This window comes from Erpetoichthys calabaricus, chromosome 13 (assembly GCF_900747795.2).
Source record: "Erpetoichthys calabaricus chromosome 13, fErpCal1.3, whole genome shotgun sequence".
NCBI classification, from domain to species: domain Eukaryota; kingdom Metazoa; phylum Chordata; class Cladistia; order Polypteriformes; family Polypteridae; genus Erpetoichthys; species Erpetoichthys calabaricus.
In genome coordinates, this window is record NC_041406.2 from 103,261,581 (window position 1) to 103,278,363 (window position 16,783).

At 40.0% G+C, this 16,783-nt stretch overlaps 1 protein-coding gene across 1 annotated transcript; it reads right to left on the minus strand.

The window, feature by feature from the left end:
• Positions 1–1,516: 1,516 nt before the first annotated feature.
• Positions 1,517–1,871, minus strand: LOC114663571 (histone H4). Its single transcript, XM_028817387.1, has one exon. The coding sequence runs from the start codon at positions 1,856–1,858 to the stop codon at positions 1,547–1,549; it is 312 nt and encodes a 103-aa protein (XP_028673220.1). The 5' UTR covers positions 1,859–1,871; the 3' UTR covers positions 1,517–1,546.
• Between the last annotated feature and the right edge of the window lie 14,912 nt (positions 1,872–16,783).

Genomic DNA, 16,783 nt, shown 5'->3' on the forward strand with positions numbered 1-16,783 from the left:
GTTTGGTCGTCCCATTTCATGGCAAAACAGCAAAATACCTGGGAGTTATATTAGACAACCGCCTAACGTGGAAAAACCACATCACTGAAAGTATATCCAAAGCAAGAAGATCACTCGGCCAACTGTACCCACTGATGAATAGAAAAAGTAACCTGAACACTACAAACAAAATACTTCTGTACAGAAGCATCATCAGAGCTCAGTTACTGTACGCAGCACCAGTATGAGGATATGCTTCCAATGTACTCATCCATCAGATTCAGTGCCTCCAAAACAAAGCTCTAAGAATGGCACTCAATGTACCATGGTATGTAACCAACAACTTGATTCATCAAGACACCAAATCCCTGTCAATTCAACAGTCCATTCAGAAGAGTTCTATCAAACTATTTACCCAACTAGAAACTCACCCAAATAAAACACTTCAAGGGATTCTCCAATATGATAAATGTCAATACAAGAAACAAGACCAAAGGCAATACTGGAGAAATAATCACCTAAACCATCCTAAAAATTCAACAGGAATTCACTCAACCCTTAACCAAAATAAGATAAATCTGATTGTCACGAGACAAATTAATCTCAGATTAAAAACACAGATGGAGTGTGAGACATTGCCTCGGTCCTCCATGTGAGAAGAAATACTCCAGTCAGTCGTGTCATTCAACTGCTCGTCTGTACTGTGAGTAGCAATGCCTGAGCCGAAAGCAGCCCCTACCCCGAAGAAGGGGCTCCAAGAAGGCTGTTTCTAAGAGCCAAGCGAAGGGTGGGAAGTAGCGTAGAAAGTCCAGAAAGGAAAGTTATTCTATCTACGTGTACAAGGTGATAAAGCAAGTTCACCCTAACACTGGCATCCTAAAGGCAATGGGAATCGAATTCGTTTGTGAATGAGATCTTCGAGCGCATCGCCGGTGAGGCCTCTCGCACTATAACAAGCGCTCAACCATTTCTTCCCGGGAAATCCACTGCTGTGAGGCTTGCAAAGCACGCCATGTCCGAGGGCATCAAGACAGTTACAGTGTACAGCAGCTCGAAGTAAAGAGCTGGACTTGTTCAAAACCAACGGCTCTTTTCAGAGCTACTTACCTAATCTAAAAAGAGCTCCGCTTATCTAATCTAGTGTAGGGATACAGGTCGTCTTTTTCCACATACGTTCATGTGCTCTGCCTGCATTATTGGGTCCTTAAGTTCCTTCCCCAGTTTACAGCCGGCAGTGTTCCACAGTCTCAATGTACATATTTGGGTGACGCTTGACCTACTGACTTTACTGACCTAAAGAATTGCTTTCTGAATGGCCACATTAAGCTTGCCCGATTACAGGCGACATGTCAGCCATCCTTTCCACCCCTTTCGTCGGTTAGTAAAGACGCTTGAAAAGGTTTGTTGCGTACCATAGCTGAACGCATGCACGTACTATCGTTTTTTTGTAAGCCAGCCAAAAGCCGCTTTGTACAGTTTTGTATACAAGACAAGCTCTCAAAATGAAAAAGTGGGCGGCTCTAAAAAGAGCCTTTGGGTATTTAGTGTACAACGTCTCGATGGCCGCTTAACCTCCGAAGCCATACAGAGTGCGACCCTGTCTCTTCAATGCGTACACCACATCCATTGCAGTTACGGTCTTTCTTTTGGCGTGCTCGGTGTAAGTGACGGCATCCCGGATAACATTTTCCAGGAATACTTTAAGCACGCCGCGAGTCTCTTCGTAGATCAAACCAGAAATTCGTTTCACGCCACCACGTCGAGCTAGACGGCGGATTGCAGGCTTGGTAATGCCTTGGATATTATCACGTAGTACTTTACGATGACGTTTCGCGCCACCCTTACCAAGTCCTTTACCTCCTTTGCCTCTTCCAGACATTTTCTACTGAGTTTGCAACTAACCAACTGTTTCGTTTACAAGCAGGTCCATCGCCTGATATGAGCACTAAGACGACCTGTTCGAACACAGCAGAGGAAACGTCTGCGCGGGCTTTTCGCAAATTGCGTTTTGAATTCGCTTATCAGCTTCCGAGCTCAAGTCCATTGTACGAATCAACCAATCCGTCACGAGTAATCGTACATCAGCGAGTCTTCTGGAAGCTGCTAAATAAATGATTCAGTCACGCTTTCTTGAACGTTACCTATTTTTCGTCATCTCTTTACATACGGTTTCATCGATTCGTGTAAACAGTGCGTTCGGATTGATTTAAATTGTGCACATTTTTATTGTCCATTTGTTTTCAATGACAAACATTCCCTCATGCCCTTTTAAATTACCAAACGGCAGATTTATTGACTATACAAACAGGTCTTGTTTTTATTATCATTACTTTATGTTTTAATGTCATGATCATAGTTTTAGAAAGGTTAGGTAAGTCATGAAAAAGTCAGACACAACAATATATTGTTCATTAAATGCCTGATGTCAAAAATTATTGGCATAAACTCGATGCGAGGGCTAATGGCCTGAGATACACTTTTGCTAAATTCCTCTGTTCTATGACAGTTTTTTAATTTATCTTAATTGATTTGTAGATGTAAATGGTTATTGTACATCTGCTGCTCATCGTTTTTTAGTAAGTGAGCGACAATTTAAAGTAGGTAGGTACAGTATATGGACTTATTGTATGTGTGTGTGTGTGAGTAAATTATAATTAAGAGAGATACTTAAATAAGTAACTTGCTGCATACTTTATTATTAAATACTAGCCGACGTCCTGTAAGAATAGGAAAGGAAAACGGTGAGAAAGGAATTCAGAAATCAAGAAGAAAAAACGTGATTACATGTGAAAGTGATAAAAAAAATCAGGCTTTCCGAAATTTACGTACTATGGCCGTGGCATCCTGATAGTTTTGTTGCATGTATCTTGGACTTCCTGGAAATGTGGACGGTAATCTGATCATTTTGCCTACACGTACGTTGTTATTTTCAGCGTTTGCCTGCAGTGCGTCTGATAGTTCCACGCGCAGATCTTGTTGATGTAATCTGAGATAGTTGAGACGCGCGCCTTCTGTTTTAACATACAAATCTACGACGTACTGTTGGAATAGTTTGCCGCTGGAGTGCAAAATACTAAATGTATTCCTCATTGCTAATCTGTACGTGTAAAATTGGCATTGAGTAAGCCTTATTCGCTTGGCGGTTCTTTTATCGGGAACATGTTGAAAATATTTGTGCCAGCCAATGTCTCCGTAAGGGAATAAAAGTGGGTAAACCATAAGATCGTAATTCATATTGAGCGTGAAAATGTGTTTACAGGAGTTGCCTATGGGATAGACGCAAATGTCCCTTTCGGCAGGCGGTTCGCCATCTTCTCTGACGAAAATCGCTGCAACATCGGTGTGACATGTCGGGGCATTGTATCGTGGTAAATCCTGCCTAGTGTTTTCCTTGAAAACCATTCGTACATTTGCTGTTGGTTTGGACTGAGCGATTTCATGCATGTGTTTGTATGATTTAGCGAAGGTGTTGATGGTTCTGAGCATGGAATCTAGCTGGAGAAGTACATTTTCGCTGCATGCAGAGTTTGCTTTATTTTATAAGGGTACTTCAGTAGCTTGCGCTGTGTCAAAACATACAACTGTCCATATCCTGGAGAGGTAGAAGTGTTAGCGTATAGTGGAGAGATTTGGTGATAAATTTGCCCGTGTATTTTAAAACAGTATGGTCCGTGGCCAGGAGGTTGAGTTATCTGTGCACCCATGGAAGCAAACGCTAGAGAAGAGTTGTATTCTCGAATGTGTTCACGATAATTTTTAGCTTCTGATGTTTGCTGTGTAAGAAGCTTCTTGTAAAGACACAAGTGGCTCCCGCAAAGGTGGTAAAGCTACTTTACCGTTGTGTCAGCACCTCAAGTACCTGTTGGATGTATTACGCTCAGCAGGCCAGTATAGTGCATGACATGGAAGAGGACGAATAGGAATCAACAACAACAACATTTATTTATATAGCACATTTTCATACAAAAAGTAGCTCAAAGTGCTTTACATAATGAAGAAAAGAAGAATAAAAGACAAATAAGAAATTAAAATAAGACAACCTTAGTTAACATAAAAAGGAGTAAGGTCCGATGGCCAGGGTGGACAGAAAAAAACAAAAAAAAACTCCAGAAGGCTGGAGAAAAAAATAAAATCTGTAGGGGTTCCAGGCCACGAGACCGCCCAGTCCCCTTTGGGCATTCTACCTAACATAAATGAAATAGTCCTCTTTGTAGTTAGGGTTCTCACGGAGTCACTTGATGCTGATGGTTATACAGACTTCTGGCTTTTAATCCATCCATCATTGTTGGAACATCATGGTGCTTTGGGTAGATGGTGGTGGCACAAGCCACCACCAATAGGACACCGGAAAAGGAAACAGAAGAGAGAGTAGGGGTTAGTACAAATTTTGAATGAATAGTTATTATAATGAATTGGATATACAGAGTGTCAGGATTAAATTACAGTGAAGTTATGAGAAGGCCATGTTAAAGTAATGTGTTTTCAGTAGTTTTTTAAAGTGCTCCACTGTATTAGCCTGGCGAATTCCTACTGGCAGGCTATTCCAGATTTTAGGTGCATAACAGCAGAAGGCCGCCTCACCACTTCTTTTAAGTTTTGCTCTTGGAATTCTAAGGAGACACTCAGTTGAGGATCTGAGGTTGCGATTTGGAATATAAGGTGTCAGACATTCCGATATATAAGACGGGGTGAGATTATTTAAAGCTTTATAAACCATAAGCAGAATTTTAAAGTCAATTCTGAATGACACAGGTAACCAGTGTAGTGACATCAAAACTGGAGAAATGTGTTCAGATTTTCTTTTCCTGGTAAGGATTCTAGCAGCTGCATTCTGCACTAACTGCAAACGATTGATGTCTTTTTTGGGTAGTCCTGAGAGGAGTGCATTACAGTAATCTAGCCGACTAAAGACAAACGCATGAACTAATTTCTCTGCATCTTTCGATGATATAAGAGGTCTAACTTTTGCTATGTTCCTTAGGTGAAAAAATGCTGTCCTAGTGATTTTATTAATATGCGATTTAAAATTCAGATTACAATCAACGGTTACCCCTAAGCTTTTTACCTCCGATTTGACTTTTAATCCTAATGCATCCAGTTTATTTCTAATAGCCTCATTGTATCCATTATTGCCAATCACTAAGATTTCGGTTTTTTCTTTATTTAATTTGAGAAAGTTACTATTCATCCATTCTGAGATACAGGTTAGACATTGTGTTAGCGAATCAAGAGATTTGGGGTCATCAGGTGCTATTGATAAATACAGCTGTGTGTCATCAGCATAGCTGTGGTAGCTCACGTTATGTCCCGAGATAATCTGACCTAATGGAAGCATGTAGATTGAGAAGAGCAGCGGACCCAGGATAGAGCCTTGTGGAACACCATATAGAATATCATGTGTCTTTGAGTTATAATTACCACAACTAACAAAGAATAATCGAGAAATGCCGTGTCGGCTGGGTGTGGGCGGGACCAGTTTTGAAGTGGAAGCAGGAAGAACCAGAAGAGAAATATATATGAGTATATAAGAGATTTAGAAAGGCACTGGTGAGGTCATGTCCACTGATCAACATCAAATAAAATTTAGGCACAGCATTAATTGGCACAGTTCTAGTTGCTAGAAGCTTCTGTGGCAATATGTCTTCTCCGCCAGTTGGAAAGGCTGATGTACAAGTCGTGGACCCCCAGGCAGTTGGTGCCTGGTTTCCACTCTGCATATTGTTTGTTACATGTTGGATTGGTGTATTAATTATAGGAAAACTAAAATCCTGGTGGTCTTGGGACATTATTGTTGCAGTAGGGACCCTAGCACTGTCATCCTTATTTCTGCCACTCAGGTCTAATGGATAGGACATGGTGAAGGGCTCTGCATTCACATTTAGCAAATCTTTAGTTGGTGCTGACAGATTTGAGAAGTGATTTGGGATCTGGGGAACAGTAGGGGTCACAATCCCTTTCCATTCATTTTCCAGAACAAATGAAGAAATCATTTGTGCTTCTTCTAAGTCCTGTTCAGCCCTTTGGAGACGCCGCTGCTGGGACAACTGCCCGGCTATAGCCTCACTTTCCTTCAATGCTTCTCTAGCCTGAGTGTCTAGTAGTCTACATCGCTCATCTATTTTAAGGTCTTCCTCTATTTGTTTTCTGAGTTCTTGCAGTTCCACATATTTCCTTTTTTCTCTAAGAAAGGCAGACTGTGAATCGCTCAATGATAAATTGCGTCAACATCTTTCTGCAGGTGGCTTTGAAATTAGGCAGTGGGCTGGCAATTTCGCATCAGTCATTCAACATCTCCCAGATGAGGCCAAATCAGAGAATTCTGTACTGTGGCTTTCACAGCATGGCGAAGAGCCACTAGAGCCAACACTAGGTCTCCGCTGGAACTGTGCCATGGACGGTCTTGGTTACAGATGTTGCCCAATTGAATGCATTGAGCCAACTAAGCGGAACATTTATAAGGTACTTGCCAGCCAGTATGACCCACTGGGGTTTCTCACTCCCTTTACAGCACGAGCCAAGGTTCTGGTACAAGACCTTTGGAAGACTGAAAGTGGTTGGGATGATCACATTACCCCTGACACCCTTGTGCAATGATGGTTTACCTGGGTAGAGGAGCTAGGCAGTATAAAGCATGTAATCTTGCCTCGCTGCTACATCCCACCATGTGCTGATACTCCTGGGGCTAACAGAGACTTACATGTATTCTGTGATGCCTCTGAGTGATTATATGGGTCTGTTGCTTATCTACAGTACGTAATAATAATGATAATAATAATTCATTACATTTATATAGCGCTTTTCTCAGTACTCAAAGCGCTATCCACACAGGGAGGAACCGGGAAGTGAACCCACAATCTTCCAGTCTCCTTACTGTAAAGCAGCAGCACTACCACTGCGCCACTGAAGATGAAAAGGGGGGAGTACATGTTAGCTTCGTGATGGCTAGGTCCAGGGTAGCCCCCAAATGGCAAATCTCAATGCCTCGTCTAGAGCTTTGTGCTGCTTTAACTGGTGCTCAGTTAGCGCAGCTACTTACCACAGAGTTGAGTTTGCCTATAGGGCAGGTACTCTTGTGGAGTGATTCCACTACAGTATTGACCTGGCTGAAGTCCGAATCCTGTCGGTATAAAGTGTTTGTAGGCACCAGAGTAGCAGAAATACAGAACTTAACCAATTTAGACAACTGGAATTACATAGCAACCAAAGATAATGCAGCCGATGACATTACCCGGGGAAACACCCTAAAGGAACTTAGTGAGTTAAACAGATGGAGTAATGGAACTTCCTTTCTCAAACAGCCTATTAACGAATGGCCATGTTCCTTGATTACTGGCCCACCTGAGGACTCCACCGAAATGAGGAATGCCACCTTTTGTGGAAGTCTTGTAATGGAGCAGCACACTAGACTTCCAGATCCCATTTTTTTCCAGTCTTGGAATTAAGGGAATCCAAGTGCTTATTCCTCAGCAGAAACCTGGAGAGAGACGGAAGTTGAACTCCTAAGAAGAGCTCAACAGAGCAGTTTCCCTGTAGAAGTCAAGAATCTTCAATCAGGAGTGGAAATAACCTCTAGCAGTCGCTTGAGGACATTATCACCAGAATTCGACCATACAGTGGGTCTCATTCGAGTCGGTGACCGGATAAGAAGAATAGAGGGTTTTAATGAGGAAGGCATCCATCCTATTGTACTGGACCCATGTCACCCAATAACTAAACTGCTCATTCAGAACTATGAAGAAAAACTTCTGCACCCAGGCCCAGAGCCTGTGTTTACGGAGGTAAGACGAAAATATTGGATATTAAGGGGTTGCGAGGCTATCAGACGACATCAGCACCAATGTAGGGAATGCCAGCGTTGGCGTGCCACCACTCAGGCTCCAAAGATGGTGGATCTACCTCCAGTACGACTACGACTATTTAAGCCACCCTTTTGGTCCACAGGGGTTGATTGCTTTGGTCCCTTTACGGTGAAAATTGGCCGGAGGACGGAAAAACTTTGGGGAATTATATTCAAATGTATGACTACTCGTTGTGTTCATTTAGATTTAATTGAAAATCTACATACTGATGCATTTCTCATGGCTTTCCGTCGGTTTGTGTCAAGAAGAGGCCAGCCTGCTGAACTTCTGTCTGACAGAGGTACACATTTTCGAGGAGGAGAAGCTGAGTTAAAGGAAGCTATTACTGCCATGACACCTTCATTGCAGGAGCAACTCGCTAAGCAACAAGTGAAATTTCAGTTCAACCCACCAAGTAGTCCACATTTTGGTGGGACCTGGGAACAGGAAATCAGGTCAGTGAAGAGTGCCTTACGAGTAGTTCTCGGAACCAATGTTGTGACTGAGGCCGTATTAGCTACCGTTCTTATAGAAGTTGAAGGTATTTTGAACTCCAAACCCCTGGGTTATGTATCCTCAGATGTGACAGATCCTGACCCTATAACTCCGAATCTGTTGCTCATGGGGCAGCGAGATGCTTCACTACCACAGGTAGTTTACCCTCCAGATGATTTGCTGGGACGACAGCGATGGTGTCACAGTCAGATTTTAGCTAATCACTTCTGGAGTAATTGGTGATTCTAAATTGGCCCTAGTGTGTGCTTGGTGTGTGGGTGTGTTTGTGTGTGTCCTGCGGTGGGTTGGCACCCTGCCCAGGATTGGTTCCTGCCTTGTGCCCTGTGTTGGCTGGGATTGGCTCCAGCAGACCCCCGTGACCCTGTGTTCAGATTCAGCGGGTTGGAAAATGGATGGATGGATGGACTTCTGGAGTAATTTTGTCAAGAATTACTTACCTGGTCTCCAGCTCCGTCAGAAATGGCAGACTGACTGTGATGAGTTGAAGGTTGGAGAGGTAGTCATGATTATTGATGCACAACTCCCAAGAGCATCATGGCCAAGTGGTAAAATCATTGAAACCTACCCAGGACCTGATGGTCGCATACGTACGGTGAAGATTCAGGTGAAGGATCGAGTGTATGTCCGACCCACAGTCAAATTAGTCAGGCTTTCAGCTGTTGAAGACTGTGATGGATATAGACCAGATGGGTGACGAGGACTTTCTTCTTGAAGTACAAATTTGTGCTAACAAATTTGGGGACGGCTATGTCAGAAAGTCCTTTGTCAGGTTGAATTGCGACCTCTAATGGCAGAATATTTCCGGGTGAAAGTTCAGGCTTCGCACGTCTTTCGTTCCTTTGTTTACTTGCTGCACGTTGTGAGAATAGTTTGTCCTTTTCTCCTATCACTTGAGCCATTAATGCTGTGCGTCCTTGCGGAAAAGTAAGTTTATCATGGATAATTTGATATAAAGAGGTTCAAATGTTTGTTAAAATTACATGTTCAGAGTATTTCAAATGTGTAATTGTACGTAACGTTGTAACTTAGTGTATGTATTTAATTTTGTTTACAGACCACAGCAGCAGGAATTAAAGTACTTTTAGAGTTCAGATTGTGTTTGAAATTAATCCTTACGTCGCTATTGGAAAGGGGAGTTTACAAACAAACTTGTACCACTGTGGAGTTAACAGCGGCACCTCCCGTGGCCAGACATCTGATCGTGTCTGCAGTCGTTTGGACTTTATCACACCCGCATTTCTTACACCAGCCTGTCGTACTGAGACCAGCTCTCATTTTTAGGCAATATCTATATATATAATTCACTAAGCAGCCGACCATGGCACGCAAGACAGACCCACACCCGCCAACTCACAGAGCCCCGCCCACCAACAATTCACTAAGCAGCCGACCATGGCACGCAAGACAGAGACCATGGGATACACACGACAGAGTCCCGCCCACCAATTCTAAGACCATGGGATACGCACGGCAGAGCCCCGCCCGCCAACTCTAACCCTCCACCCTCGCTCTTGAGGCATGCACACCTAGTGTCGCATAATCCAGTTAGCTCATTTTATTCACTTCTCCATTATTGCTTCATTTTTTTCTAAATATTCACCATAACCTTAAGCCTCTTAAGCTTTACTTCAACAGTGGATAATTTAAAAAAAGAAATTTATTTGTGAAAGAGTGTACACACCAGCGATATTTCAGTTCTGATATTAATTGTAGTTTTAGTTTTTATTTTATAAAATTCTTATTTTTATTTTTGTTCTAGTTTTCAATGGAGTCAACTATTTTTATTTTTGTTTAGTTCTGAGTTTAAAATTTTAGTTTTGATTTTATTTAGTTCTGGTCTTTTTACATAATATTAGTACAATTTTAGTTTTTTTTTTTCTGTTGCAAGACCACAAATGCTGACCTACACATATTTCAATGCAAGTTATATTTCAGTCAACAAAGTACACTCACAGTTCATAATACCGTTAAACATAGCTTGACTATCAATGAGCAAACAGTTAAGTGGCCTAATGAGTACAGTCAGCAAGATCAAATGTTTCAACCCAAGAAACCAGTCTGTGCAAGCACGATACATTAAACAAGCACACATTTCAAGAGAATTGGTAATGTTGCAACGACGTCCGTTGCACAGATAGTCACACAGTGAAAATATTCGCTTGATGAACGCCTGTAATGCAGGTGCACAGACGAGATCCTCGGCCACTGGCGCCAGCAGACTGTATGTTGACGATTTCAGCTGCCAGTACTGAAGGTGGTGAGGCAAGGACTCCTTCAGAGTCAGATTTACAAATATATGAACCCAGAAGAGTAGCTTATTCACTTTTCAACTGGGCAGCATGCACATTGGCTACTGTTTATGTTTCATATCACATAAGAATTCTTTACACACAGATAGGTAAGGCACATATTTGGCTAAGAAAAGAGTGAGAGCAAAGAGAGCGTATTTGCTCTGCACCCTCCATGTGTTCTAAATTTGCCATTGCAATTCCTCACTTAATACTCATTGAATACAAATGAAAGTATAGAGTGGTGAACAAAAAACATGGATTTCAATTTCGACCTTAATTGAAATATTTAGTTGTTTTTAAAAGCTTTTAATTCTGATGCTTTAATCAATTTTAACACAGACTGTTCAAGAAAAGGATAACAAGAAAAACAAAAGAATATTTTATTTAAAGTCAAAATTTAGTTATTAAATATTGGATTTTTTTTTTGGTCTGATCCTGGATGTGGTGAATGAAGACATGTAAGTGATAGGTGTAACAGAACAAGATGCAGAGGACAGAAAGATATGGAAGAAGATGATCCACTGTGGCAACCCCTAACGGGAGTAGCCAAAAAAAGAAGAAGATTTAGTTTTAGTTTCTCGCTCTGTTTACCTTAATTTCAGTTGTCATTCTTGTAAAACGAAAAACAATATTTTTAGTTCTAGTTCTCGTTTTTGTTATGAAAATATCACTGGTACACACCATCTCATTGATTTATTTTAATGTATTTGTTGTTATTGTGTTTCCGTATCCAGTTTTGCCATTTGCCATCTCTGAGTGCAAATTCGCCTGATCAAAGATAATAAGGGCAAAATCAAGAAAGTAAGAGGATCTGAGAAATATTTGTTAACTTGGCAAGTGTAAAAAAAAAAGACAATAAGTCCTTTTTTTTGGATGTGCACAAGAGGACAGTAGGAGACCATTAAAATAGAATCACATATTTTTCCTTTCCCTTTTATTAGGCTGAGTCAGATAGGAGACACTTGCCACTGTCACAACTGTGACATTAGTGAAACATAGATCAATCAAGTGAAAGAGATGTATCTTAGCTCCATAATGGAAACACATTCAGAAAGTGTGACTCTTCAAAAACAGATTTCTGACATATTAAGTTGGGCCTTAAATGGCTGGGTAATTTTGGATAAGGTAGTAGAACGTCAGCAGAATTTCTCCATCCTATCCCTGGTGCTCCTGGCGTGGAGCTTGCATGTTTAAACGAATTGGTGTTGCTAAATTGGTTGCCCGGTAATGGACTGCGGCTGCTGCGCAACCCTATCCTGGCTAAATGGGTCACGAAGATGAATAGATGCTCTTCCCCTTATAGAAATTTACATTGGAAATGGTTTCCAGCAATCATTGCCAGGCTGGGCATGAAGTGTTCAGGAAAGAAAGTAAAACCTTTGAAAACAACCTTTCTTGTGATTTAAACAGTCCACTCGATTGGTTTGCCCTTCAGGTTGTTCTTGTTTTCTTAGTCATGGAATTACAGTTAAAAACGTGTTATGTACCTTGTGGTTTTCTCAGTCATTTCCATGTTCCTTCCAGTGGCTCTTTCCTAAATTCAAATTAGGAAATCACTGATCGTCTAACAGCCGTATCGAGTTGTGTTCTGTTTATCTCTTGACTGCGCTTTCCAAGTGCCTTATTCTGTAACAAACATTTTATGGAAACCTCGGTAGACCATACAGTACTGATTGAGGTTTGGGGGAAAACCAACACCATTTTAAAGGAGTGTAAAGGGTGTTGAACACACTGACTTTCTGACAGTTGATGGCAGCAGCCATTAGAGCCCAAGGGCGTGGAAACAGAGAAAATATTCACTGGAATCTTTTTTCTCTCACGGAGGACTGAGGCTATGCCTCTCAAACTTCATCATCTCTATGTATTTAACCTGTAAAATTTTTGTTAATTTGGCATGTGACAATTAGTTTTGAGTGGTTTGGGCAGGGGTTGTATGAGTTTCTGTTGCTGAACTGTAGGACGGTTTAGGTGATTAGTCATCCAGTATTGCCTTTGGTCTTTTGTGTTTCTTGTAGTGGTTTATATCATATTGGAGAGTTCCTTGAAGGGTTTTTTTTGGATGAGTTTCTGGTTGGGTGAAGATTTTGATGGAGTTCTTGTGAATGAACTGTTGAATTGATGGGGATTTAGTGTCTTGGTGTATCTGGTCATTGGTTACATACCAGGGTGCATTGAGTGCCATTCTTAGGGCTTTGCTTTAAAGGCACTGACTCTGTTGGAGGAGTGCTTTGCAATCGTGTTATTATACTGGTGCTGCATACAGTAACTGAGCTCTAATGATGCTTCTGTAGAGAAGTATTTCTTTTGTAGTGTTCAGGTTACTTTTCCTACTCTTACAAATTTGGTATGCATCACAAAGTTGCGTGTCATCCTTGTGCCAAATAAGCTGTGGAGTTTTTGAGGTATGGTTCATTTTTGAGTTCCATTTTGGTGTCAGTCACTCAGTTGTTAGTGCATAACATGGATTTTTTGCAGCTCATTGTCTCTGTTGTGTTGAAAACAAATGAAACATCTTTTGCCTGGTAACCCATTATGTTCCACATAAGGTGTTTTGTCATGGAATCACATCAGAATCCATCCTAGTCTGGTCATTTGCACTGTGGTAACTAGCAGTGGCTAGCTATGAACACGCAACATCTGGATTATAAAACTCTCACAAATAGCTCCCATTTCTATGCCATCAACATTAAGAGTTCTATGCTCCTTCATGGGGGGACTGCCACTAAATACTAAAAAGTGGACCACTTCTTGGTGACATCAGCTGAGATGTCTCACTCAGTCACTACTGCCTTATGTAGCATCGCCACTGTCACTGATATGGATAGTTTTGTATTTTAAAGCTTTTTAATATAGCAAAAAAGACCTTAAGATCTGCTATTTGAATAATCTTGACAGAACCACTAACCAACTTAAAACCCTCCAACTTATTCATGGTGAAGTATTGATGTGGGCAATGACAGAGCCAATGACATACCAGTTTAAATGGAAATTCAATGGCTGAGCAGTAGCATGCACCAACAGCAGACTTGGCTCATAGTGTGCCCATAATGTACAGAATATCACTGGAGCCAAGTGGAGGACACTATAAAGTGTTCAGTAAACTTTAGGAAGTCAGTAGTGTATCAAATTCAAGCATTAGAATGAAATACCAATTTAATGTAGCATATGAATGAGTGGTGTCAGTTACTGTTTTCATTATTCCGGCCTTCACATCTCAGTATCTCATTGCCTGTGAGTGATTGGTCTTTTTTTTTTCTTAATTTTAAGACAGAATCTTTACCTCATCCCAATAAAAATAAGTTTCTACAGATGTCAAAGATTAATTAATATTTTCTTGTAAACATGTTATAGTACATTTGAACTGATTCTGATCTTCGATTTAAAATCAAAACTGAAATAACTCTCAATGTTTACAAAATCACCATCAGTCTATGCAAAATCATGAGTTTTAGATTTTTCTCACTCATTTGGTAATCCTACTAACGCTGGGGAAATTTCTTAATTTGAGGATTTAAAATTGAAAATCAGTGCCATACTGGGACCCAAAAAGCAGATTATTAATGACAGGAGAGTCAAGTCATTTTCTAACCTGCTTTATCCAGACCGGGGTCACGGAGGTCCTGTGGAGCCCATCTCAGCTAGCAAAGGGTGTAAGGCAGGAACCCTGGACAGGGCGCTAGTACATCAGAGGGCAAACAAACACACACACACGGGTCACCAGTTCACATAATCTGCATGTCTTTGGACAGTGCGAGGAAACCCACACGAACACAGGGAGAACATGCAAACTCCATGCAGGGAGGACTCCGTGATGCAAACCCTTGTCTTCTTATTGTGAGGCAGCAATGCTAACACTGCAAAGCAGAGTCATAAAGAGTTAAGTAACAATGTCCACATGATTAAGTTGGGTAAGCACTTTGAGCTATATTATTTGTATGAAAATGTGCTATATAAATAAATAAATGTTGTTGTTGTTGTTGTTGATTAAAAAGTAACCTGATGACAGCTATATGGCAAAAATGCTTATGTTATGTTAAGTTATGCTTCTAACCTCCTTTTCTTTTGGTTTCCCAGAATAAGAATAAGATTTACCTTTTTCCCATTTTGCAGTTGTGTGCTGACACAGCCATTCATTAACTACAATAAATGTATAATATTTAAAAGTAAAAAATAGGTAACCTTTGCTAAAAGTATCCATCTCTGCTTGACATGATTATTTTTTAAATTCTGAATGGTCCAACACATTTTTCTATTCAGGTGGTTGACATGATAATTTAAAAATGCCATTTCACCTGCACCTTTCTTTGGTATCTTTCCCGGTCTCAACTTCTTTTGAAATAATTACATCAAGCAAAGATGGATACAATAAGCAAATTTTTCTTTTACTCCAGTCATGGCATAGAAAACATATTCATTTCCTTTTTATAATTTTTGAATATCCTTGATGCAGAAAATTATACAATCAGAATAACAGTCTGTTAATTGATCTCAGACGTGGCCTTAGAATACTAAAGTCAATTTCTTGTTTTGTTTTTTAAAGTTGGTTTTTGATGTAGAGTCTTTCTATTAGATGATAAGTTATCTGAATACATCAGTGTCCACCAAATCTTCCACCTTATGAGAGGACTCTCGTATTTTTACAACAACAGGGATGTGTTTTTATTGTATGCAAGTCTCCTTTCAGTGCATTCAGGTGTGGTTATTCAGTCAGATTTTCTAAACTGGGTGCAGTTTGTTTGTTGCACTTAATGTACGCATGCATGTCAAGGAAAGTGAGCCCTTTCAGAGTTTATTTTAATGAGTCCAGCTTATTCATCTATGCCTAAACTGAAAATTGATGGTTTACTTGAAGCAAAGATGGCCATGTAGTGTAGTTTAGTTACTGGAGCTATTGTGACAGTATGGCTTGTCACATCTGCAAGGACAGAAAAGACATACTTGTGTTGTTGAAGAATTCAGTCTTTTGTACTGTAAGTTGAGGTTCAAGCTTATAGACCTTTGGAGGATGACTTACAGTATGTATAATCATGCTAATGGCTGTTGATTCAATAACAAACTGACCTTTGTAACTTTAAACATGAGCCAATATCATATAAATTGCAGAACTAGCTTTTATAAGTGGATTTTAGACAACATCTAAATATACTGAAGGCAGAAACCGTACTTGTCAGTAAGTGTTACGGAAAAGTCTCACCTCTTGCAAGTACTCAGTCTAGTATGTCCATCTGACAGCACACACTCTGATGTTCTCACTGCTTTGCTTGAAGAAAATTGCTTAATAAAGTTCACTTACGATCTCTTGATTCTGCCTTCTGAGTAAATCATTACAAGTGACTGAGACTGATTTATGACCCCAGTTCATTGGTGAATGTTAACTGAGATGCCTCACCATGGTTGCTTTGACTGAAATGATCAAGCATAATAATAATAATACATTATATTAATATAGCACCTTTACCACAATGAAGACATTTAACTTAAAATTTGACAAGAAATATTTTTATTATTGAATTAATTTTTTTTATTTGCATTTACAACTAAATGATGCAGTATACTTATGAGATATTACAATTTAATTATTTATTTTTGAGAAAATAATTAAGTTATTGTTGATAGTTTACAATATATTTTACTTAGTTTGAATGCCAGTTTGATTGATAATAAAAACCAAATACTTACTGAAAAGTGGCATTTCTTGATCCCCCTTTAATGAAGTTTACTAACTGTTTTCAAGCAAAGAGTACCCAGCTAAAAGGAAACAAAATGTAATACACCAGGTAGCGACAGAGGCAGAAATAAAACAAAGAGCTGTGTGTGCACGTTACTGTTGGGCATTTGGCATGGAAAGCTCCAGAAATTCTGAGGACGTATGTTGGGGTCCATAGAAGTTCATTTGTGCCAAAATGAGATAAATAAATGGTAATTATGAAATACATAGTCACATTCATTAGTACATTGATAGATATAAATTAATCAATAAATCAGGAAAAGATGCATAATTAAATGAGTCATCTAATTATTAGATAGATAGATAGATAGATAGATAGATAGATAGATAGATAGATAGATAGATAGATAGATAGATAGATAGATAGATAGATAGATAGATAGATACTTTATTAATCCCAATGGGAAATTCACAAGCTGCTGAAAAGGCTG